Source organism: Primulina huaijiensis, chromosome 2 (assembly GCF_012295235.1).
Source record: "Primulina huaijiensis isolate GDHJ02 chromosome 2, ASM1229523v2, whole genome shotgun sequence".
NCBI lineage: Eukaryota > Viridiplantae > Streptophyta > Magnoliopsida > Lamiales > Gesneriaceae > Primulina > Primulina huaijiensis.
Window position 1 is genome coordinate 16,379,407 of NC_133307.1, and position 25,433 is coordinate 16,404,839.

At 39.0% G+C, this 25,433-nt stretch overlaps 1 protein-coding gene across 1 annotated transcript; it reads right to left on the bottom strand.

Annotated features, from left to right (window-relative positions):
* Positions 1-16,172: 16,172 nt before the first annotated feature.
* LOC140956910 (uncharacterized) lies at positions 16,173-17,072 on the bottom strand. The gene is made up of 3 exons (XM_073413852.1): positions 16,740-17,072; positions 16,485-16,667; positions 16,173-16,373 (listed from the first exon to the last, which is right to left on the bottom strand). The coding sequence occupies exons 1-3, from the start codon at positions 17,070-17,072 to the stop codon at positions 16,173-16,175; spliced, it is 717 nt and encodes a 238-aa protein (XP_073269953.1).
* Between the last annotated feature and the right edge of the window lie 8,361 nt (positions 17,073-25,433).

A 25,433-nucleotide genomic window follows, 5' to 3' on the forward strand; every position in this document is an offset into this window, starting at 1 on the left:
GCATCCGGAACTACATTAGCTTTACCCGGGTGGTAGCTAATGTCACAATCATAGTTTTTCACAAGCTCCAACCATCGCCTCTGACGCATATTCAGCTCTTTCTGCGTAAAGAAATACTTGAGGCTCTTATGGTCGGTTAAGATATGGTACTTCTCTCCATACAAATAATGCCTCCAAATCTTCAAGGCAAATACTACGGCTGCCAACTCTAGATCATGGGTAGGGTAGTTCTTCTCATGAGTTTTCAACTGTCGAGAAGCATACGCTATCACCTTCCCATGCTGCATCAACACTGCGCCGAGACCGAGCTTCGAAGCATCGGTATACAATACAAACTCACCGGGCCCTGACGGTATGGCCAAAACTGGTGCTGAGATAAGAGCTTGCTTCAAAGTATCGAATCTCTTCTGACACTCATCGTTCCACACAAATTTCACATTCTTCTTTGTCAATGATGTGAGTGGAACTGCGATAGAGGAGAATCCCTGAATAAACTTTCGATAATATCCTGCTAGGCCAAGAAAACTGCGGATCTCAGATGCATTCTGCGGCACAACCCAGTCTCTGACTGCTGCAACTTTCGCTGGGTCTACCTCAATACCACTGCTAGAAACAATGTGGCTTAAGAACGCCACCTTTTCNTGAGGATCACGACAGACATCTGACCACAGTGTTGCAGACCTTACAGAAGCATANTCGTGATCCTCATGATTCTTCAAGTAGATGTCTATGAATACTATCACAAACTGATCAAGATACAGCTGAAATACACGATTCATGAGATCCATGAAGATCACTGGCGCATTCGTCAAATCAAACAGCATCACAAGGCACTCGAAGTGGCCATAACGAGTCCTAAAAGCAGTCTTGGAAACATCGGCGTCCTTCACCCTCAACTGGTGATAACCGGAACGCAGATCAATCTTGGAGAATACCGAAGCTCTCTACAACTGGTCAAATAAATCTTCAGTCCTCGGGAGTGCGTATTTGTTCTTCACTATAACCTTGTTCAATTCCCGGTAATCAATACATAGCCTCATAGATCCGTCCTTCTTCTTCACAAACAAGACTGGCGAGCCCCATGGTGAAAAATTCAGACGGATGAACTCCTTGTCAAGAAGTTCCTGAATCTGCTTCTTAAGCTCTGCCATCTCTGTCGGTGCTAGTCGGTACGGTGCTTTTGAGATCGGAACCGTACCTGGCATAAGCTCAATAGAAAAATCCACCTCTCGCTCGGGTGGCATATCAGAGACGTCATCAGGAAAAACGTCTAGGAAATCTCTGACAATGGGAACATCGGAGGCTGACTGACTGGGTGCCTCAGGAACGGATGCAAAAGTCGCTAAAAATGTCTGACACCCTCCATGCATGAGCTTCCTAGCCTGGACACAAGGTATAATGCGCGGTAAAGGAAAATACCTATCTGGCTCGAATAAGAACTGCGTCATCCCAGGCGGTCGGACTAGAACAGATCTCCGCTGAAAATCGATCAAAACTCTGTCCCTTAGTAGCCAGTCCATCCCCAGAATGATGTCAAACTCCGACATCGGTAGCACGATCAGATCCGCATAAACAAGATTGCCTTGAAGCTTGAGGTCTATGTCTCGGATCACATTAGTGGCTGTAATCTCCTCTCCAGAAGGCAGTACCACTGAATACGCCGCATCTAGTCCAACGGTCTTGACCTTGAGGAAATTAGCAAAGACCGCCGAAATAAACGAATGAGTAGCCCCTGAATCTATCAAGGCTTTCGTAGCGGAACCGGATATAAAAATTCTCCCTGTCATCAGCATGGTCTCCGGGTTAGTCTCCGCTGCATGGAGAGCAAAAACTCTGCCTTGAGTAGGCAGATTCCTCTGAGGGCACTGCAGCAGTATGTGGTCTGGACTACCACACTTGTAACATTTTTCTGAGCCAAACATACACGCTCCAGCATGGCGGCGTGTGCACTTAGGACATACTGGATGCTCAAAAGTCTTCGGGACTGGGCGTCCCCGCTACTGCTGCTGACCTCTGTTTCTAGACGGATGTTGCTGCTGAGGAGGAGGCAGGTGCGGCATCTGGACTGGTCGCTTGCCCTGGCGATCCCGCTCAATATCAATCTGATCTTACGGATGAACACTGTAACAGTCAGATCTCCCTGCCTCAGGGTCATGAACTCCCTGGTCAACCGAAAACGCACTTTGTCAGAGAAATATTTGGAGTAAAATACCTCCGTGAAGCGCGTCCAGCTCAAAGTAGCCAAGTTCAGGCCTACTGACGCTCCTTCCCACCATAAGCGGGCATCTCCTCCGAATAAATAGGTGGCGCAACGAACTCTGTCCACATCTCCAAGCTCCATAAACTCGAAGATAACCTCGAAGGACTTGATCCAGCCCTCGGCAATCATAGGGTCCGTTGTCCCTGAAAACTCCTTAGGACGCATCTTCATGAATCTCTCGTAAGTAGCCTCGAGCCCTGTGCGAAGAACCTATTCATCCCAGCTAGCATCTGGGCATTCTTATCAGGTGGAGGGGGCGGAGGTCCATGCCTCTCTTGTCTCTGCTCCTCACCGTCCTCATGACGGTGCTCACCACCACCTTTCGGGCGTCAAACAAGGCGTCTAGGAAGCATACTGTTCCATACATAACCCATACGTAACCAACATACATAATTCCATAATTCATTTAAATTTAAATAAATACTGAACAAGTAAAATCTGAACGTACAAATACTTCATGAGAACATGCAGTTAAAATAATTCATGCTTTAAATAAAATGCATAAATGTAAAACTTACAGACCGAGGACGTGACTTCGTGAGCTTCTCGAGGTCAGTAGTAGTACAACCCTTTACAGAACCATGGCTCTGATACCACCTGTAGAGGCCTCTAATTTTGTGTTTGAAAATTTGCGGAAAAATTTAAAAATTTTCTCTATAATTAAATAAAATGCCTCATTCATAAATAAACTGATAAATAAAGTTTAATGTTCAAAAATAGCCGCGGAAGTAAATATTTGTTTGCAAAATAACAATTTAAAATAATCCAACAAAGATAAAAATGTCTGAGCATAAAATGGTAAATGCTGAAAACGAGGTCCTCGAGCCCCACTACTGCGGCCTCGAGCTGGCACACTGGTCCCCGCCCTCGGTCCCGACCTTGTCAGTATCTACAACAATCAAGTCTAGTGAGTCTAAAGACTGAACATGCATATATCATAAATAACAAGTAATAATAATAAAATCGCATGCAAAGTGAAATTATCATGATATGAGTAAATATAATACATGCATAACTGAACTGAAAATCGTATCCTGAATAATTATAATTACGTGCGTACTGAACTTAAATTCGTAAGTGAAATGTTTGCTTCGTAGAGCCCTGTCATAAAATAACATGTAATGATTTTTTTGTTGAGATTATGTTCTACGTAAGTGGTCCCTGAACTGAACTGAACTGAACTGACCGGTAAATGACCACCGGGTGAAGTAATAATCGTCTGATCAGACTAATGCCACAGTATACTGGGTGGTAGAGAACTGAACTGACTGGTAAGTGACCACCGGGTGAAGTAATAATCCCATGATAGTGCAATGNGTTGAGATTAAGTTCTACGTAAGTGGTCCCTGAACTGAACTGAACTGACCGCTAAGTGACCACCGGGTGAAGTAATAATCGTCTGATCAGACTAATGCCACAGTATACTGGGTGGTAGAGAACTGAACTGACCGGTAAGTGACCACCGGCTGAAGTAATAATCCCATGATAGTGCAATGGCCACAAGCAATATCGCATAAATCTCAAAATGAATATTTTCTATTTTTTTGCACGTAATATAATTAAATAACGTAATTAAATATCCTGTATTAATTTTACCATATGGATTGGACCGTTCCTAGGCTCGCTGAAACCTAAATATAACATGAAAAATATGCAAATGATTTACTTGACCAAACTTTGTAATTGACCCCAAAAAAAACGAGACAATTACGCCCAATGACTTAGTATTTAATCATGACTCCGTGCCAACCCAAAACAACACCGAACCACCATTTAGTCATGATTAAAATACACCTAAAATGATGAAATAATGCTCATAAAATTACAGTACTCGAAATTTTTTGGAATGGAGGCCAAAACATGAAACGCTCTTTCGAGAGCCACTTTGGCACATTGCACCGTAAATTCTCGTACGACCTCTAAACTTGACCACGTCCTATGCTTGCTAGGGAAGGGCCCTAGACATGGCTACTGGCCCTAGGCCAGCCATGACATCGAACACTACTCCAAGCAAGCCAATGACAGTAAATGAAAGCCTCACTATGACACTTGTTTCTTGCTTGCTGATTGAAGCATCAACCTCACGGTTTTGGGGCTTGAACCCTTGATCAAACTTGATCCCGACACACCCTAGAACATGACCATAAGCAGCCTTGGGAGCCTGGAATCGAACCACACCCTGAAATCCTCAAAAACATGCAAACCGTGAAGCATGAAGTGAACTAAAATTCTGTGCAGATTTTTGTGAGATGATGCTGTCATATTTCGGTTTTGCTGTTAAAATCATGAACATGAGATGTTTAAAAATACTTATAGGACTTGATTGAAGAGCAATGAACAACATAAAAATGCCTTGAAATTCGATTAAGGAAGAACACAAACTATACGACGGCACGGCGCGACGGAGGCAGAGTTTTTCTTTCTCACTTAATTCTCTTGCTGTTTCACGATTTGGCTGCTGGTTTTCACACGGTTCTTGCTGCTGTTTTGTTCTGAGATTTCGAATGAGAGGAGGAGAAAAAGATACTAAGGAATGAAGGGGAGTCTACTAGGAAAGTAAAAGGGGTAATGCTATGTAATAAGATGGAAGGTGGAAGTCTTGGGATTGATTGACAATTCAAATGCTCCTTCCTTCTTGCAGTACTTGAACTATGGATGGATAGGCTAGGATGGTGGTTTGATTAGGAGCTTAATGGTGCTTAAATTATCACTAATTGATGAGTTAAATGAGAGGAAATTATTTATTCCATGAAGGGTCCATCAAGGGTGACTAGGATGGAGTATTGCCACTCATACATGGGTTGATTTATGGGGTGGCCGAACTTGCTAAGAATTGTAAGGAAATTTGTTGATTAATTCATGTATTTTAAAGGTTTAAAGTTTTTAACATCTAATATATATTTTAGTGACTTAATACATTAAATTAGGATAAAGTTTTTCATGCAAGGCATAGTTGGTCTTAAAATAAATTACTAAAATGTTAGGTTATAATTTCTTAAATAAAATAGGCCTAGATTAATTTATCCCAATTGGTTTCACATTTTAACTTAGGCTTTTAATTAATTATTAATCATAAAAGAATTAATTAATAACTTAAGTCTAATTAATTAAATAAAATCCCAAAACATTCTTTATCATTAAAATAACTTATTTCTTGGCTTAAATTAAATTTAAGAATATCCTCTTATTATTAATCTTTCCTCCAATCTCCAACCTCTTGTCCGGTCTCGCGTATTTAACTGAAAAGATAAAACTAAACTTTTGCGACATAAAATAGCTGATCATGATTTAACAAATTTTAAAATGAATTAAACACTCCATAAATAATTAAAAATCGCTTTTAATTTAAATAGTAGTCATTATGTGTTGAAAACTTAATTTCGGATGTTTGACAAACCGATTATTTATTGGAACTAACTGATCAAATATTCGATTTATACAACTTGTCTAACTGAAGAGTATCGCGCATATTATCTAAGGCAACCAAACCCAGCTGAACTGAACTTTCGAAGAAAACCAAATGATCAGTTGGAAACCGATCACTGATCAGTTGAACTTAATTGAATTCTCAAAGACAGCTGACTGATCAGTTGGAAACCGATCAGTTGATATATTCAACCGTATGCTTCCTTCAACTAAACATGTCTCGTGAAAGAACATTCAACCGACAAAGAGTCATAGCAGATTGCAACTAAATACGAAACGCCGCACTTCAATCAATACAGCTTAGAACAACGCATTTCGGCTAAAGCAATTAAGACGCCGCATTACAATAAACGAAGCAAGCAATGCCCAAGGACTGATGAAGTGGCAATCAACGAATACAAAGATTCAAATATATCTCAAGTTACCGTTGGAAGGGAAGATTATAAATATGACAGAAGATCAGCTGAAAAAGTGTGCAAAAACTCTCTATTCAAAGCTTGCTATTACTCTGTCAAAATTTCAGCTCACACTCACTTGATTTATTCGTAGCAGTCAAGGCTACAATTTGAACTCTGATACCACTTGATAGTATCGATTAACGAAACAAGAGTGTTTAGAAGGGGGGTTGAATAAACACTCACAATTACAATTGATCTTTTCGAGTTTTGAGTTCAGTTTGGTGATAAACTGATTCTTGGAATCTTGTTGGTCAATGACAATCAGTTAAACTAAAGTAGTTGCGGAAATTAACTGACTGAAAGATAGAATACAATACTGAAATAAAAGACACAAGGATTGTTTCTGGATGTTCGGAGATTTCAATTACTCCTATGTCACCCATTCTATCTCAAGGCTAGGATTTCCACTAAAAGACTTTGATCGAATACAAGATTTGTACTAACCCACTTCAGTTTGGACTTATCACTGCAAAAAACTGAAACTCTTAGTATTGCAGAATGTTCTCAATGTTTAACTGATCTTAGCACTATCGAATTTAACAGAGGAAATTGTTTCTGNCTAAGATTTCCACTAAAAGACTTTGATCGAATACAAGATTTGTACTAACCCACTTCAGTTTGGACTTATCACTGCAAAAAACTGAAACTCTTATTATTGCAGAATGTTCTCAATGCGTAACTGATCTTAGCACTATCGAATTTAACAGAGGAAATTGTTTCTGTCTCAGTTGATCACTCAACTGATCGAGCAGTTCTAGAGGATCTCGTCTTACCTGAAGAGCTTGTTCAGCCTACTGATGTGCCAGCTCAGTCACCTGGTCAAGAAACTACTGAAAATGTGGAGGCTTAGTTGCTAAATTCTGAAAATATTCCACCTGACGAGCCAGTCCTCGTTTCAACTGAATCTCGAGCAGAAGCACCAGTTCTTGATGCTCCGACTGAAGATACCACAAATTTGCCTATTCAGCCGGACAATTCAGTTGCTACTCAGGATCCATCTTCTCTTCCCCTATATCAAATTGGAGTTGCTGAAATAATTGTTCCAGAACAGACCATTGCAGAGACAGTTATAACTGACATGACCTTAGTGGTCTTTGATCCTGTAATGCCTGAGATTTTATCACGGTAATCTGAGATTGATTAAATTATAAATTGATCGGATGATAGACGGACCACTTCGAGGAAGGAATTGGAATGACATAAGTTGAGTGGGGTGTGAGACCCGAAGGTCTCGCGCATATGCGCGGCGAGATAGCGCGCACATGCGCGAGCTGTGCGAGAAGCTTTTTGCGCGGACAGAACTTTGCGCGCACATGCGCGGCTTGAGGGTGCGCATATGCGCGAAGAGGTGCATTGCCATATACCGAGTCCAGAGAATGTGGCGCATATGCGCCAAGAGTTGGCGCGCATATGCGCGGGGTGTTCGGTAGCCAAATGTGAATTCCAGAGAATATCGCGCACATGCGCGGATGAAGGGCGCGCATATGCGCGGGCTGACGGGAAGGCACGCGTCGAGACATAATGTCTAGCGCATATGCGCCGAGACGGGTCGCGCATATGCGCGAGACGTGTTGAGCGAAAATGGAGCCACTTGCCCCTCACCATGCATGATATATATATGCTTACAAAACTTCATTCTGCATTCTTGAGAAAGAAACGAGAAGAGTTTCTGTGAATGTGTTGAAAATCCTTAAGCCTTTTTGTGAAAGATCCGGCCGTCAGAATTTCAATCCTACTTCAATACTGTGTTCCTATCGACACAGGCTCCAACTGGACGTAAGTTTTGTTACGTTTTGATATGTTTTGAAATTATGCTATTGTCATAATTGAATAGGATTCATATATGATGTTCTTTACATGTTAGACATCGTAGAATCGAAGTCAGATTACGAAACAGATTGATTACGGATTTGTTATGATTTTTCAGATTATATGGAATGGTATTGGACAGATTTGGATTATTGATTGATTACAGATTGTATTGGATATTGGTTATGGATTGTAATTAATATCTGTTGAGATTGTATTGACGGGGATATCGGGATTGTTCCGTTATGCCGCTGATTTTGAATTAAATCCAGATTGATCAGATTAGTATTGATTTGAACAGTATATTGATATGGGATTAATTGATATTGTCCATTGCCAGATCGTGTATTGGCAGACTTTGAATTCCAGACGTGAACGTCGGCAGAACTGCAACAAAAGCAAGGTATAAGTCAATGTCGTATTGGGAGATCGACACAAGTAGGATATACTTGTGTTTCCCTAAATCACATACTATTTGTTATTATTTGCATTGATTTGATTTGATATGCTTGTTCTATTGATGTATAGAGAGCATGTGTTTAGACGAGTGATCTTGTGACAGAAGTACCTGATAGTGGAGGGATCGTCACGGGCACATTGCACGATGTCACAAGATAGTGTATTGGCGCTAGTGCCACAGTCTGTGACGGATAGGTCAAGACACTGGATGTTTGGTTATATCGACGTGGATAGAATTGGAGTTTCTTCTATTACTGTTGGTCGATATAGGAATACCAACGTCTGGAAACCGGGATCCCTAGACTAGGATTGAGTCTAGTCTGAGTCGTGGAGTCACGATTATGATTGATAGCTTGATATTAATTATGTTTCAGATTTTGATATATATCTGATATCTGCTGCATGCTTTATATTAATTATATGATTGCATGTTTCGTTGATTTATACTGGGATTTGTTCTCACCGGAATTATCCGGCTGTTGTCGTGTTTGTATGTGTGCATGACAACAGGTGGGACAGGTTCAGGGTCGAGGAGATGAAGAGAGAGATCGTGATTAGTGTGGAGACTACGGACTTGATCTGAGATAGGGTTGAACACTTGATATTTAGTAGTTGAACCTTAGTTTGTAAATGATTGTATATAGTACAAGACTTGTACTTTACTTTTATACTGATATGTATAGTAGAGTGATTCCATTACATTCCGCAGTTGATATTATATTGAAAAAAAAAATTTAGACCATGTTTATTATAATTGATTAATTAGTCCCAATGACGAGTAAGAACATGATTAACTTCCGGGTCCCCACAGATCCAGTCTCCGAAGGACAAGCACCTGGAACTTCTGGACATTCACCACCTCATTCATCTAATGATCTTGAATTAGTTCTTGAAGAAATTCAAAATATTCAGAATAATATGCATAAAATTCTCTCTGCCATCTCTAACATTCAGCATACTCAACTCGCCCATTCTCTGAAACTTAAACATGCAGAAGTATTTAACTCAGAGAAACTGAAGGCATTTCAAGCTACCTTGACCTCTCTTTCCTTTGCAATTGCTGAAATAAAAAAGAATAGAGGTATAGCAGAAAGTCTCTCAGCGACTCAAGACACTATCTGCAAAAGAGTTGATGCGGTGGAGACACTCGTATCAAGAAAGATAGACTTCATGCAAACCACTGTGCTCAATGCAGTCGCAGATGTAGCCACTTCTGTCAAGATTCTTTCAACCGATGTTAAGAGATTATCTGTCAGAATGGAGGCGTTTGACAAAAAAGAGGAATAGATCATCAGATCAGCAGTTCAATGGAGATTAGCTCAATAGATTTGATACAATGTAGCTACAGATTATTTCATTCAGATTATTTCATTCTTTAATTGTACGAATCTGTACACAACAGTTGATTATTTTATCTACAACGAACTTAAAGATCATATAAGCTTCATTGATCAGTTATTAGTTGCTTAGTTTTGTCAAACACCAAAAAGGGGGAAATTGTTGGAAACTTAATTTTGGATGTTTGACAAACCGATTATTTATTGGAACTAACTGATCAAATATTCGATCTATACAGCTTGTCTAACTGAAGAGTATCGCGCATATTATCTAAGGCAACCGAACCCAGCTGAACTGAACTTTCGAAGAAAACCAACTGATCAGTTGGAAACTGATCACTGATCAGTTGAACTTAATTGAATTCTCGAAGACAGCTGACTGATCAGTTGGAAACCGATCAGTTGATATATTCAGCGTATGCTTCCTTCAACTAAACATGTCTCGGGAAATAACGTTCAACCAAAAAATAGTCATAGCAAATTGCAACTAAATACGAAACGCCGCACTTCAATCAATACAGCTTAGAACAACGCATTTTGGCTAAATAAATTAAGACGTCGCATTACAATAAACGAAGCAAACCCAAGGAATGATGAAGTGGCAATCAACGGATACAAAGATTCAAATATATCTCAAGTTACCGTTGGAAGGGAAGATTCTAAATATGACAGAAGATCAGCTGAAAAAGTGTGCAAAAACTCTCTATCTAAAGCTTGCTATTACTCTGTCAAAATTTCAGCTCACACTCACTTGATTTATTCGTAGCAGTCAAGGCTACAATTTGAGCTCACTAGCACTTGTAATAATCGTTAAATTCGATAGTGCTAAGATCAGTTACGCACTGAGAACATTCTGTAATACTAAGAGTTTCAGTTTTTGGCAGTGATAAGTCCAAACTTAAGTGGGTCAGTACAAATCTTGTGTTCGATCAAAGTCTTTTAGTGGAAATCCTATCCTTGAGATAGAAGGGGTGACGTAGGAGTAATTGAAATCTCCGAACATCCAGAAACAATCCTTGTGTCTTTTATTTCAGTATTGTATTTTATCTTTCAGTCAGTTAATTTTCGCAACTACTTTAGTTTAACTGATTGCCATTGACCAACAAGATTCCAAGAATCAGTTTCTCACCAAACTGAACTCAAAACTCGAAAAGATCAATTTTAATTGTGAGTGTTTATTCAACCTCCCCTTCTAAACAATCTTGTTTCGTTAATCGATCCTATCATTATGCATGGCTTATACGTAAGCGGGTTCTACAAACCTACTCCAATATACATTCAACTATCTTGGTGAATCCAGGTGATAACGGATTCCGTATTCTAATTGAAATTTTCTTTGCTCTCCCTTATATATTTTTACCAAAACATCAAATAATTTAGAATTTAAATAAACAAGTCAATGTGAAAAAACCATTTCTAATTAAAAAAAAAAAATCAACTTTAAGGATCCCTGGTCATACTGGGCTGGCAGGGATCATCACAGCCTTTCGACCGAACATCCACTCCCACATACATAAGATCTCCGACCATGCTTTATCGGGTGGATTGGTCCATGGTCATGCTTTACCACCTCCCAATCCTATTCATAACCCGGTCATGTTTTACCGGGGTGGAGAGGTCCCCGGACACGTTCTCCGGCTTCCAAACCGGCTCATAATTAGTCATAAGACAATTCGCATACCTAAAAAACATAAAACATTTTTTTTCGTGTCAAATATACTTATATAGCGTTGAGGACTTCGTTAGATCTCGCTTGGGCGACTGCTACACATACTAAAACATTTTTTTTATTTACAGAATGCCTAGCGCTCTGGCAATAATATCTTACAGCTCGAGCGCGCACGTCCAGAAGGCCTGGTGCTCGAGCGGTAAAATATTACCGCTCGAGCGCCGCCTAGTTCCAACGAAGCATGCAACCAAAATCCTCAAGAAACAAAAGAATACATTTTATAACAGTTTGAGCAGTCACACGAGAAAAATCATAACTCACTCTTCTTTTGTCTATAAATTACGAATTTACTGTCAAATCGAAGATATAAAAGTACTACATTTTATATGTTGAAATTTTTTCCAGAAGATCGATCAAATGTTCACAGGATTCGAAATGACAGCAGATTCGGTTTTTGAGATCTAAATTTTGTTCCAAAATCGTTTCAAACATCATTGCTCAAACTTTGCATAACATAAACGGATTTTTACACACAATATGAATCCAAATATTTACTATGACAAGATCGATGCAAAAAATAAAATAATATGCATGCCTTTGCGTTAGAACACACGAAGATAACGAATACCGACGCGGTGGATTACGGGAGATGACCGGGAGATGCTTGCTACACGATTTTCTCAAAAAAAAAAAGTAAATCTCCAAAAATTTGCAAGGAAAAGGGGTTGAGATGGTGGCTGCTGAAATAGAAGCTCAAGAACCCTAGGTTCTCTCCTCCAAATGAACGTGTATGCGTGTGTGCCGATTTGTGTGTGTGTGGTGAGTTAGAAGGCAAATTAGGGGGTTAATTAGGTAAATGAAAAACTAATAACTAATTAACATGCTAAATAAAATACTAATCCCCCAGTAATTTACTAGCACCCCTTATTTTAATAAAATATACACGTGTCAAATTTTCAATATTTAAACTCCCCAACTATACAAATTAGTATTTTAGAAAAGCTTAAAATCTTAAAATCACCTAATAAATAAAATTAGACTTTAAAATGCTTAAAATTTCATAAATCATTTAAAATATCAATTTTCTTAACTTGAATTAAAATAACACATCACTCATAAATCGCTTAAATCGTCTCCGGTCTCTTTTCCCGATCCCGTATCGAATATTCGCCTAAAACATAAAATCAATAAAATTTTTTTAATGTGCATCAAATAAACATGTAATAATTTAAAATAATGCAAATCATAAATCATGCATTGCTAAAATCATTTTAAAATTAAATAAATAATTTTACGATTTAATAAATGCATGGGTTTACGTGTTACTGAATTTGAGCTCTACAGTTCATCCCCCACTTAAATAAATTTCGTCATCGAAATTAAATCTTATCAAACAACTCCGGGTAGCGACTTCTCATATCTGCTTCGGCCTCCCAAGTGGCCACCTCCACTGATTGATTCAGCAGTGGACTTTGACCAACTTGGTCACTTTGTTCCGAAGTCTCCGCTCCTATCTGTCTAGAATTCGGACAAGTAGTTCTTCATATGACAGATCTAGAGCAAGCTGCAATGGCTTGTAACTCAAAATATGCGAAGGATTCTCCATATACTTCCTCAGCATTGAAATGTTGAACATATTGTGTACTCCGGCCAAATTCGGCGGTAGAGCTACACGATAGGCAAATGTCCCAACTCTGTCAAGAATTTCGAATGACCCAATGAATCTCGGACTCAGCTTGCCTCTCTTCCCAGACCTTGTAACACCCTTCACGGGTGCTATCTTCATGAATACATGATCTCCTACGGCAAATTCGAGATCCCTTCTTCTCTTGTTAGCATACCTCTTTTGGCGACTCTGGGCGGTCTTCATCCTGTCTCGGATCTTGCCCACTACGTCTGCTGAACAATCTCTGGGCCAAGTTCTGATCTCTCACCGACTTCATCCCAATGAATCGGCGATCTGCACTTCCTTCCATACGGTGTTTCGTAGGGAGCCATACCTATAGATGATTGAAAACTGTTGTCGTAGGTAAACTCCACTAGATGTAGTTTAAATTCCCAATTCCCATGAAAATCAATCACACATGCTCGCAACAAATCTTCCAATATCTAAATCACTTGCTCAGACTGGCCATCTGTCTGACGATGGAATGCCGTACTGAATAGCAACTTCGTCCCCATAGCTGCATGTAAACTCTTCTAAAAGGACGATGTGAATCTCGGGTCCCTGTAAGACACAATAGAAACTGGGATCCCGTGCAATCAAACTATCTCCCAGATATAGAACTCTGCATACTGAGTCATGGAGAAATTCGTCTTCACCGGTAAGAAGTATGCCGATTTCGATCCACTATAACCCAAATGGCATTAAATCCTCTGACTGCCCTTGGAAATCCAATAACAAAATCTATGGTGATATTCTCCCATTTCTACTCGGAAATAAGGAGCGGCTTAAGCATCTCTTCTGGCCTCTGATGCTCTGCTTTCACTTTCTGACAAGTGAGGTATTCAGATACAAATCGACGGATGTCCCGCTTCACCCCAGGCAACCAATATAGCATCTGTAAGTCCTTGTACATCTTGGTACCCCTGAATGGATGGAATACGAAGATGTATGTTCCTCTGTCAAAATATCATCTCTTATCGAATCAACACTAGGCACCCACATCCTTCTTCTGTACCTCACAATACCATCGGACACTGCATCGAGTGCACTGCCCTTGGCTTCATCTTTCAGTCTCCATTTCTGTAATTTTTCATCTAAAGGCTGACCTATGGATTCGGTCTAGCAAATAAGACTGGAATGTCAGGTTAGACAATTTGGGAGCTCTGCCCTTAGGATTAACTTATAGGGCAAACCTCTGAATCTCTGCCTGAAGAGATCTCTGTGCTGACAGCTGTGCTACGACTGCTACATTCATGCTCAAAGCATCTGCCACAACATTAGCTTTCCCTGGATGGTAGCTAATTTCACAATCGTAGTCTTCTACTAACTCTAACCACCGTCTTTGTCTCATGTTCAGCTCTTTCAGCGTGAAGAAGTACTTGAGACTCTTGTGATCAGTGAATATCCGGCATTTCTCGCCGTACGAATAATGTCTCCATATCTTCAACGCAAAGACAACGGCAGCTAACTCAAGATCATGAGTCAGGTATTTCTTCTCATGCACTTTCAACTGTCTAGAGGTGTATGCTATGACCCGACCATGTTGCATCAATATTGCGCCTAAACCGAGCTTAGAAACATCGGTGTATAACACAAAATTGCCTTGCCCTGATGGCATGGCTAAAACTGGCGTTGTGATAAGAGCTTGCTTCAAAGTATCAAAGCTCTTATGACATTTTTCACTCCATACAAACTTAGAATTTTTCTTAGTCAATGAAGTGAATGGCACTGCAATCGAGGAAAACTCCTGAATAAATTTCCTGTAGTAGACTACCAAGCCTATGAAACTACGGATTTCTGACGCGTTCTTCAGCTCAACCCATTCTTTTACGGCAGCCACTTTAGCTGGATCCACATCAATGCCATTGCTAGATATGATATGTCCCAAAAATGCTACTTTCTCCAACGAGAATTTACTATTACTTAATTTTGCAAACAACTTGTGACTCTGCAAGACTATCAAAACTTTACGCAAATGCTGACAGTGTTCCTCATAGCTCTTCGAGTATATAAGAATGTTGTCAATGAATACTATAACGAACTGATCTAGGTAGGACTGAAATACTCGATTCATTAGTGCCCATAATGAGTTCTGAAGGTTGTCTTTTGAACATCTGCACCCTTTACCTTCAGTTGATGATATCTAGAAGCAGATCTATTTTAGAGAACACTGTAGCTCCCTGTAACTGATCAAATAAGTCCTCGATATTTGATAATGGGTATTTGTTCTTGATCGTTACCATGTTCAATTCTCGGTAATCGATACACAACCTCATGCTCCCATCTTTCTTCTTTACGAAGATCACCGGTGCGCCCCATGGTGAGAAACTAGGGTGGATGAATTATTTGTCTAGGAGCTCCTGAATTTGCTGTTTGAATTCTAACATCTCTGCTGGTGCCAAACGGTACGGTTCCTTGGAGATTGGCACAGTGCCTAGCACAAGGTCAATGGCGAACTCCACCTCTCTCTCTGGTGGAAGGCCTGTGACGTCGTCTGGGAAAACGTCAGGAAAATCTCTGACAACTGGTACGTCAGATATCGACAGGATGGTGCGTCAGGTGTTGAAATAATACTGGCCAAGAATGCCTGACACCCCTTATGTACAAGTCTATGTGCCTGCATGCAAGAGATCATGCGAGGGAAACTTCTCCACTTGCCAGGCTCAAAAAGAAATTGCTTTATGCCCAACGGTCTTACCAACACTGATCTTTTCTGAAAATCAATTAGAACTCTGTTCTTCATCAGGCAGTCCATCCCCAAGATAATATCAAACTCTGGCATTGGCAACATAATCAAATCGGCGTAAACTAGGTGGCCCTGTTGTTCAATATCGATATCACTGACTATGCTAGTAGCTGATAAATCCTCCCCTGATGGGACTGTCATGGAGTAGCTCACGTCGAGTCCAATGGGCTTGACGTTCAGATAATTAGTGAATGTCTCCGAGATAAAAGAGTGAGTGGCCCTGGAATCTAACCAGGCCTTCATGGCTACTCTCTTTATGAAGATATTTCTAGTCAGTAGAGTCATGTCTGGGTTTGCCTCCTCAGCCTTCTTGGCAAACACTCTCCCCTGGATCGGTTGCCTCTACTGCGGGCAGTCCTTCAGCATGTGATCGCTAGCTCCACACTTGAAGCATTTGCCTGAGCCCCATAAACACTGCCCCATATGTTGGCGCTTGCATTTCGGGCACCATGGATACTCACCAGGCTTCTGAGGAGCCTTATTTTCCGTAATAAGACCTTTGTCTTTCAACGGTCCTTGAAACGGCCTCTTTCCCTGCTGTCCCTGGAAAGGTATCTTAAACTGTTACTCCTGGGAATGGTGCTGCTGGGGCGCCTAATAGGGCTTCTTGCCCTGTCTGTCATTCTCAATGTCTTTCTAATCCTGTTCAGCAACCAAGGCTCTAGATACAGCAACAGCATAAATGGTAGGACCAGCAACTCTAAAATCATGGCGCAAGACCTGCCGTAAACCATCAATGAAATGCCTCAGCTTCTCCCGGGAATCATTCGTAATTAGGGGCACGAAGTGACACCCCCTCTCAAACTTCCTTACAAACTCTGTCACATTGTTGTCTCCCTGTCACAAAGTCATAAACTCCCTGGTCAGGCGGGAGCGTACTTCCTCAATGAAGTACTTGGAGTAAAACACCTCATTGAAACCCTCCCAAGTAAGGGTCTGCAAATTTACTAACACAGATGCACTCTCCCACCACAGTTTGGCATCTCCTGCCAACAGAAAAGTGGCACATATGACTCTGTCTGCATCCTGTAGCTCCATAAAAGTGAATATCACCTCGATGGACTTAATCCATCCCTCCGCTATCACCGGGTCAGTAGTCCCCGAGAACTCCTTCGGATCCATCTTCCTGAATCTCTCATACACCGCCTCTGGCCTGGGCCTCACTCCCGTATCAACTCCAGCAATGTTTCCCGCGAACTGTGCGAAGAACTGTGCTATCCATGCAAGCATCTGTGCCTGCATATCTAGCGGTGGGCGAGGAGGAGTGGCCCTCCCCCCATCCCAAAGCCTCTCTATCCTCTTCACCTAACCCACGTGCAATCATACGTCTAGGAGGCATTATGTTCCACAATTTACCCAACACGTAAACCAACATGCAAGAACATACTATTTATATCATAAGATGAGCATAAATCGAACTTAAACGTGCACATGTTGAAATCATGACCTTGATGCTTACTACATGAAAGAATTTTGAAACTTTAAAACTTACAGACTTGAGGCGTGACTTCGTGAGCTTCTCGTAACCGGCAGTAGGCATCACTGAAATTTCTGCTTAATCGTTTTGCATAAAACGTTCTAGAATTTTTTTTTTTCAAACCTCACTAAATCGGCCGAGTTGCATAAACACATGCATAAAATATTTTGGAACCATTTTAAAAATAAAACAACCAACTATATATTTGAAAAATACAGCCCATACTATAATCTCTCAAAAATCACTCAAAACATAAATATAAGTCATAAAATATTTTTAACATAACTTGAAATCATTTATCATAACTAGTGCGGAAAAACTAGCATCGGTCCTCGGGTTATGTGCACTTTCAGTCCAGCAAAGTCAACCATCAAGACCTCCATTAACATATTCATAATTAACTGCCCCTGCATCAATCACACCTAGTGAGTCTAAAGACTCAACACGTCATATCCTTGATAACAAGTAATACATAATACAGATCACATGCAACAGTGAAAAATACTTGTACTTAAAATATCGTTTTCATGAAGAAGCAGAAACTTTAAACAAAAACAATTTTCATAAACATTTTCATGATGCATAAACTTTAAAAACATTTTCCATAAACTTTTCATAAACATTTACTTAAACGTATTCTTGTCATCCTCAACATATTCATATTCATATTATCATCAACATATACGTATTCCTTTTTCTTTTTTTTTTAATTCAGATCGTTAATTGTGACTTTCGTGTTCATCTACGTCTACGTTTACGTGTTGGGCGATGGATCCATCTACATGTAACCACAGTACTGAGCGGCGGAGACACCAGCAACACTCTCACCGGTCAACTGAGCCTTGCCCTATCTTCATAATATGGAAATACGGTCGTCGGGGCTCCCTCGAGAGCCTTCTCCCATAGACGGGCTCTCTCTGGGCTTTTTTCCACGCATGGGCTCCCTCTGGGGCCTTTTCCGAAAATGGGCTCCCTCTGGGGCATTTTCCCCTCACGTTATCCCAAAGCATATCATCATATACATATACATATACATATCCGTATCCAAGGAAACACGATCGTCGTGCTCCCACTGGGACCATAACCCTCACGACATTTCCAACATATCATCGTATTAGTCACAATTACTTCACTTTAATTCCTTCAACGTTTCATATTATCATCACTTTATAAAAATCATGCATTTAATATCCTTTTCTTTTTAAAAACAAGCATGCAACATATCTTTTAACGTTATCGTTTCCTCATAAAAATCCATAAACATTTTAAAATAAACCTTTCAACATATAAAAATCCATAAATCTTTTAATTAAACATTTCTACATCATAAACATTTAAAATATGCATTTAAATCTTAAACATTTCAACATATTAAATCATAACCTTATATAATAACATTTTGACATAATAAATCGTAAACATTTAAAATCCATGTCATAAAACTTCATAAACATTTAAAATATTCATATTAGCACATAAAACATCATTCAGGGCACTGCCATGACGTTTACTAATTTCTAGGTGTAAAATGACCGTTTTACCTCTGGACGTAAAATTTCACGTTTTTAACTTTTTCTTTATTTCATTGACCTTAACATATCCCAAAAAATTATTTAAGCTTACATGAATTTTCTCATATTTTTTATTTAGCTTAAATCGATGACTTTTAAATTAATCTTTAAATAATGCGTATTACTGCGTTTTAATCCCGAATTAAACAAACCTTAATATAAAATTCTCAAATTAAAAACTTATACTTTTAATAATTAGTTTAGCCTAAATATAATTTTTCAAAATTTTATAAAACTTAAAACTAGGTGTTATAATTAACTCGTTAATTAGCGTTTCATGCGGCGATTAAATCCCGGATAAATCCAAAACTCGTTATTTTGATCCCAAATTTTTAACATAACCTTTTTATGATTTATTCTACCCTTCCAAGTCATGAGCCACACCCGTGGACCCATGGATTTAATTTTTGCCATTTAATTTTTGTTTTTGAAACCTTATCGAACACACCGAGCCATCTCCCAATTTACTCGAACCACGCCCGACCACCTCTAGCCAAAACCTAGCCAACCCACCTAGGGACCCTACTGACCAAGCCTTGCCCGAAAAAAAAGCCCCTAAGTCGCTCAGACTCTCCTGGCACCGAGCTACAATTCTGCATGCGTGTGTGTGTGTGCTTCCTTGTATGTCTAGGACTCCTAACCCAACCAGGACTCTCCCAGCCGAGCCACCAACGAACCCACCTGACCCTCATCATCCCTGGACTACACCCAGACCCTACCCAGACCAGCCCCAAGCCCCTAACCCATGCACGAAGCTTCTGTAACAAGGAAACAACCTGCGCGTCCCTTTGCTTCCTGCATGCGTGAGTGTGTTGCTTCGCCTGGACTCTTGCTCGAGCCACCTCGAGTCCTGACCCTTCCTACCACTCTCTAGACCGTCCCAAGTCATCACCCATACCACCTAGCCCAGCCCCAACCGAGCCACAGCCCTTGGAATCTCTCGGCCACGAGAAAACTCCTCGAGGAGAGTCCCATCAAGCGTGGTATCCTTCCCAGCCATCATGCGCGAGTCCTAGCCCCCTAGGGCTCTACAAGAACCTCGATCCTGACCCTACTCAAGCCCCAGCCAGCCCTGGCCAAAGCCCCAAGCCCCATGCAAGGAAATCAAACCCAAGAAGACAACATAAACTCTCGGCCCTCTTCCTTTAACCCTCGTTTGTTCCAGCTTGTGTTTGTTTTCATGTGCAGTTTATTTTTGTGATTAGGACTCTTTAAAACATGTATAAACCGCCCTTAAACCTTACCTAATCATGGCAGCCCCTTTAACAACATAATAAACATGGTTTTGGATGAAAGAACAAGCTTTAAAAATTGCACAAGATGTCTATAGGAAAATATGGCATGATTCACTTGATTTTCATGCAAAAACGTTTTTAAATAAATAATATGGTGTGATAGTTGTTTGAAAGAAAGAATATGGCGTGAATTTGCGTATTTTACGCACGAATAATAGTTGACGAATCGAAGAACGACGACGAGGAACGAAAGCTTGAACACTCTATCAAACTTGATGCTTTTTCCTTCTACTTTTTATGTGTGTGCCGTGTGTTATCAAGAGGGATGGGTTTGAATATTTTTGGGGTGTGAGAAATTATGAGGTTAGGGTGGGGTTTTGTGTATTTTATACACAATAAATCACTAATTAAAGTTTAGGTCCATTAGAAAGTTAATTAGGCTCAATTAAGCTCATTAGTGCATCATTAAAATATTAAAAATAATTTTGTTTAGAAAACTTTGCGAATTTATTAGTCGGGTTTCCAAAAAGCTCGTATTTTTGTTGAAAAACCAACACCGATAAAATTTACGTCACGACTTATAAAATCACCTCAAAACCCTTTATTTTCAAAAATAATAAAAAGAATCACCCATATTTTAAATAATTTAAAACAATTATAAAAATATTTTCTATTTTTCAACCCTTGGTCTCCGTTCCTCCATCGCAACTCGAATAAACTTTAAAAATGCATTTTAATGCAACCATGTAGAAAAATACATTTTAAACATGCAAATATACACAACATAATTAATTAATGCAATTAAAATATTTAATTAAATACAAAGGAATTTAATAATTGCATGCATGTGATTTACGTGGACTTTTAAATTTTCGAAGCGTTACAATCTTCCCCCCTTAAATTGAATTTCGTCCTCGAAATTCGCTTATCCTTAATAACCCAATATTTAGATTTATTTCTAGTATCCAAAAATCTACGCTTCCGCTGCGCTACTCTGATAAAACTTAAACTCTAGAACGTCCTTACGTCTCCTTGATCCCAATTAAATTTACCTTCTAAATCCTTATTTGAAATTCACAACTAAAAAAAAACCCATGATAAATTATTGTTGTTAATATTATAACCTCGAATTTCAACTTTTCTTACAATTTCCAATATTAAAAGATGGATAACCATACTTATCGTACATTATTTTCCTTATTTTATACCCAAGATGTTCATCAACTTATCAAATTTCAATCTTAAAATCCCAAACGCACCCGATAACGCTTAGATTTTCCAAGTTTAATATTGATTCATCCTTAAAAACCCTTGATTTAAAATTTCTTATAATACTAAAACAAGATATCCCAAGGTTCTGAATATTCTTAAAAGTGTAAATCATCAAAATTCTTACCATATAACCCATTCAATTCGCACTTATTGCTAAACTAGTCTCCAAATTCCTTAATATTTGCAAATTAAATTCTTAATTTCCTTTAAAATTATTCTAGTTGGTCCTTGATTTCAAAAATTCTACCGTTAACCCATAAGTTCTCGGTATTCTTAATTTTTTTTTACCGTTTCCCATAACAAAATTTCAAAAATTTTAAACTTATTCACCCAAAAATCAATTCCTATAATCAATCTTACCTATCATCAAAACTTAAAATCCCAATTTATACATTTTCTTACTCCTAAGTCTTTGCAAATCCTTAAATCATTATCCCTTACGTTTAATTCCCAAAAAATTAATTCGATTAGTAACCATGAATCATAAATATTTTCTTAGAAAATCTACGTGTCCCAAAGCATTCATAATATTCACGATTAAATTATGGCCCAAAAGTAGAATGTCAATACAAAAACCCAAAAATCGACATAGTCCAATTCCACTACGAAGCCTACATGCGTTGAAATGATATAATTTCTTATTTCATATCGTATTACGTATAAAAATTCTAAGACATATAAATCATATATCCTAAAAAAAGTTATTAAACATGTGACGTGAACATATAATTCATATAATTATACAAGTAACATAATAAAATCATATAAAGCATGTAAAATTACAAATTTGAGGCTTGACGACTAATCTTTCTGGCGCTGACGGTGGAACAACCCTTTACAGGACATTTGCTCTTATACGAACTGAAACGTCTGCTTAATCATTTTGCTTAAAACGTGCTAGAATTTTTTTTTCAAACCTCACTAAATCGGCTAAGTTGCATAAACACATGCATAAAATATTTTGAAACCATTTTAAAAATAAAACAACCAACTATATATTTGAGAAATACAGCCCATACTATAATCTCTCAAAAATCACTCAAAACATAAATATAAGTCATAAAATATTTTTAACATAACTTGAAATCATAAATCATAACTAGTGCGGAAAAACTAGCGTCGGTCCTCGGGTTATGTGCACCTTCAGTCCAGCAAAGTCAACCATCAAGACCTCCATTAACATATTCATAATTAATAGCACCTGCATCAATCACACCTAGTGAGTCTAAAGACTCAACACGTCATATCCTTGATAACAAGTAATACATAATACATATCACATGCAACAGTGAAAAATATTTGTACTTAAAATACCGTTTTCATGAAGATGCAGAAAATTTAAACAAAAATAATTTTCATAAACATTTTCATGATGCATAAACTTTTAAAACATTTTCCATAAACTTTTCATAAACATTTTCTTAAACGTATTCATGTCATCCTCAACATATTCATATTCATATTCATATTATCATCAACATATACGTATTCTTTTTTCTTTTTCGTTGAATTCAGATCGTTAATTGTGACTTTCGTGTTCACCTACGTATACGTCTACGTGTTGGGCGATAGATCCATCTACATGTAACCACAGTACTGGGCGGTGGGGACACCGGCAACACTCTCGCCGGTCAACTGGGCCTTGGCCTATCCTCATAATATGGAAATAACTTCGTCGGGGCTCCCTCGGGGGCCTTCTCCCATAGACGGGCTCCTTCTGGGGCTTTTTCCCATTCATGGGCTCCCTCTGGGGTTTTTTCCCGAAAATGAGCTACCTCTGGGGCCTTTTCCCCTCACTTTATCCCAAAGCATATCATCATATACATATACATATCCGTATTCAAGGAAACACGATCGTCGGGCTCCCACTGGGACCATAACCCTCACGACATTTCCAACATATCATCGTATTAGTCACAATTATTTCACTTCCTTCAACGTTTCATATTATCATCACTTTATAAAAATCATGCATTTAATATCCTTTTCCTTTTAAAAACAAGCATGCAACATATTTTTAACGTTATCGTTTCCTCATAAAAATCCATAAACATTTTAAAATAAACCTTTCAACATATAAAAATCCATAAATCTTTTAATTAAAAATTTCAACATCATAAACATTCAAAATATGCATTTAAATCTTAAACATTTAAAAAAATCATAACCTTATAAAATAACATTTTGACATAATAAATCGTAAACATTTAAAATCCATGTCATAAAACTTCATAAACATTTGAAATAATAATATTAGCACATAAAACAGCATTCAGGGCACTGCCATGACGTTTAATAATTTCTAGGTGAAAAATTACCGTTTTACCCTTGGACATAAAATTTCACGTTTTTAACTTTATCTTTATTTCATTGACTCTAATTTATCCCAAATAATTATTTAAGCTTACATAAATTTTCTCATATTTTTTATTTAGCATAAATCGATGACTTTTAAATTAATCTTTAAATAATGCGTATTATTGCGTTTTAATCCCGAATTAAACCAAAACTTAATATAAAATTCTCAAATTAAAAACTTAGACATTTAATAATTATTTAAGCTTAAATATAATTTTTAATAATTTTATAAAACTCAAAACTAGGCGTTATAATTAACTCGTTAATTAGCGTTTCGTGCGGCGATTAAATCCCGGATAAATCCAAAACTCGTTATTTTGATCCTAAATTTTTAAAATAACCTTTTTATGATTTATTATACCCTTCCAAGTCATGTGCCACACCCGTGGACCCATGGATTTAATTTTTGCCATTTAATTTTTGTTTTTGATACCTTATCGAACACACCAAGCCATCTCCCAATTTACTCGAGCCACGCCCAAGCCACCTCGAGCCAAAACCTAGCCAGCCCACCTAGGGACCCTATTGACAAATCCCCGCCCAAAAATCCAGCACCTAAGTCGCTCAGACTCTCCTGGCACCAAGCTACAATTCTGCCTGCGTGTGTGTGTGCTTCCTTGTATGTCTAGGACTCCTAACCCAACCAGGACTCTCCCAGCCGAGCCACCACCGAACCCACCTAACCCTCATCATCCTTGGACCACACCCAAACCCTACACAGACTAGCCCCGAGCCCCTAACCCACACATGAAGCTTCTGTAACCAGGAAACAACCTGTGCGTCCCTTTGCTTCCTGCATGCGTGAGTGTGTTGCTTCGCCTGGACTATTGCTCGAGCCACCACGAGTCCTGCTTCCTACCCCTCTCTGGATCGTCCCAAGTCATCACCGAGACCACCTAGTCCAGCCCCAACCGAGCCACAGTCCCTGGAATCTCTCGGCCACCAGAAAACTCCTCGAGGAGAGTCCCATCAAGCGGGGTATCCTCCCCAGCCCTCATGCGTGAGTCCTAGCCCCCTAGGGCTCTACCAAGCCCTCGCCCCTAACCGTACTCGAGCCTCAGACAGCCCTGGCCAAATCCCCAAGCCCCATGCAAGGAAATCGAACCCATGAAGACAACATAAACTCTCGGCCCTCTTCCTTTAACCCACGTTTGTTCCAGCTTGTGTTTGTTTTCATATGCAGTTTATTTGTGTGATTAGGACTCTTTAAAACCTGTATAAACCGCCCTTAAACCTTACCTAATCATGGCAGCCCCTTTAACAACATAATAAACATGGTTTTGGATGAAAGAACAAGCTTTAAAAATTGCACAAGATGTCTCACTTGATTTTCATGCAAAAAAGTTTTTAAATAAATACTATGGTGTGATAGATGTTTGAAAGAAAGAATATGACGTGTCTTTGTGTATTTTACATACGAATAATCGTTGACGAATCGAAGAACGACGACGAGAAACGACGGCTTGAACACTCTATCAAATTTGATGCTTTTTCCTTCAACTTTTTATGTGTGTGCCGTGTGTTATCAAGAGGGATGAGTTCGAATATTTGTGGGGTGAGGCGTGGGAAATTATGAGTTCAGGGTGGGGTTTTGTGTATTTTATACTTAATAAATCACTAATTAAACTTTAGGTCCATTATAAAGTTAATTAGGCCCAATTAAGCTCATTAGTGCTTAATTAAAATATTA

Coding starts and splice junctions, on each gene's coding strand:
- LOC140956910 (XM_073413852.1), bottom strand. CDS start 17,072: ATGCAGGCACAGATGCTTGCATGGATAGCACAGTTCTTCGCACAGTTC. Junction 16,668..16,739: donor CTTGGGAGGGTTTCAATGAG/GTGTTTTACTCC, acceptor ACTTTGTGACAG/GGAGACAACAATGTGACAGA. Junction 16,374..16,484: donor TTGCTGTATCTAGAGCCTTG/GTTGCTGAACAG, acceptor ATACCTTTCCAG/GGACAGCAGGGAAAGAGGCC.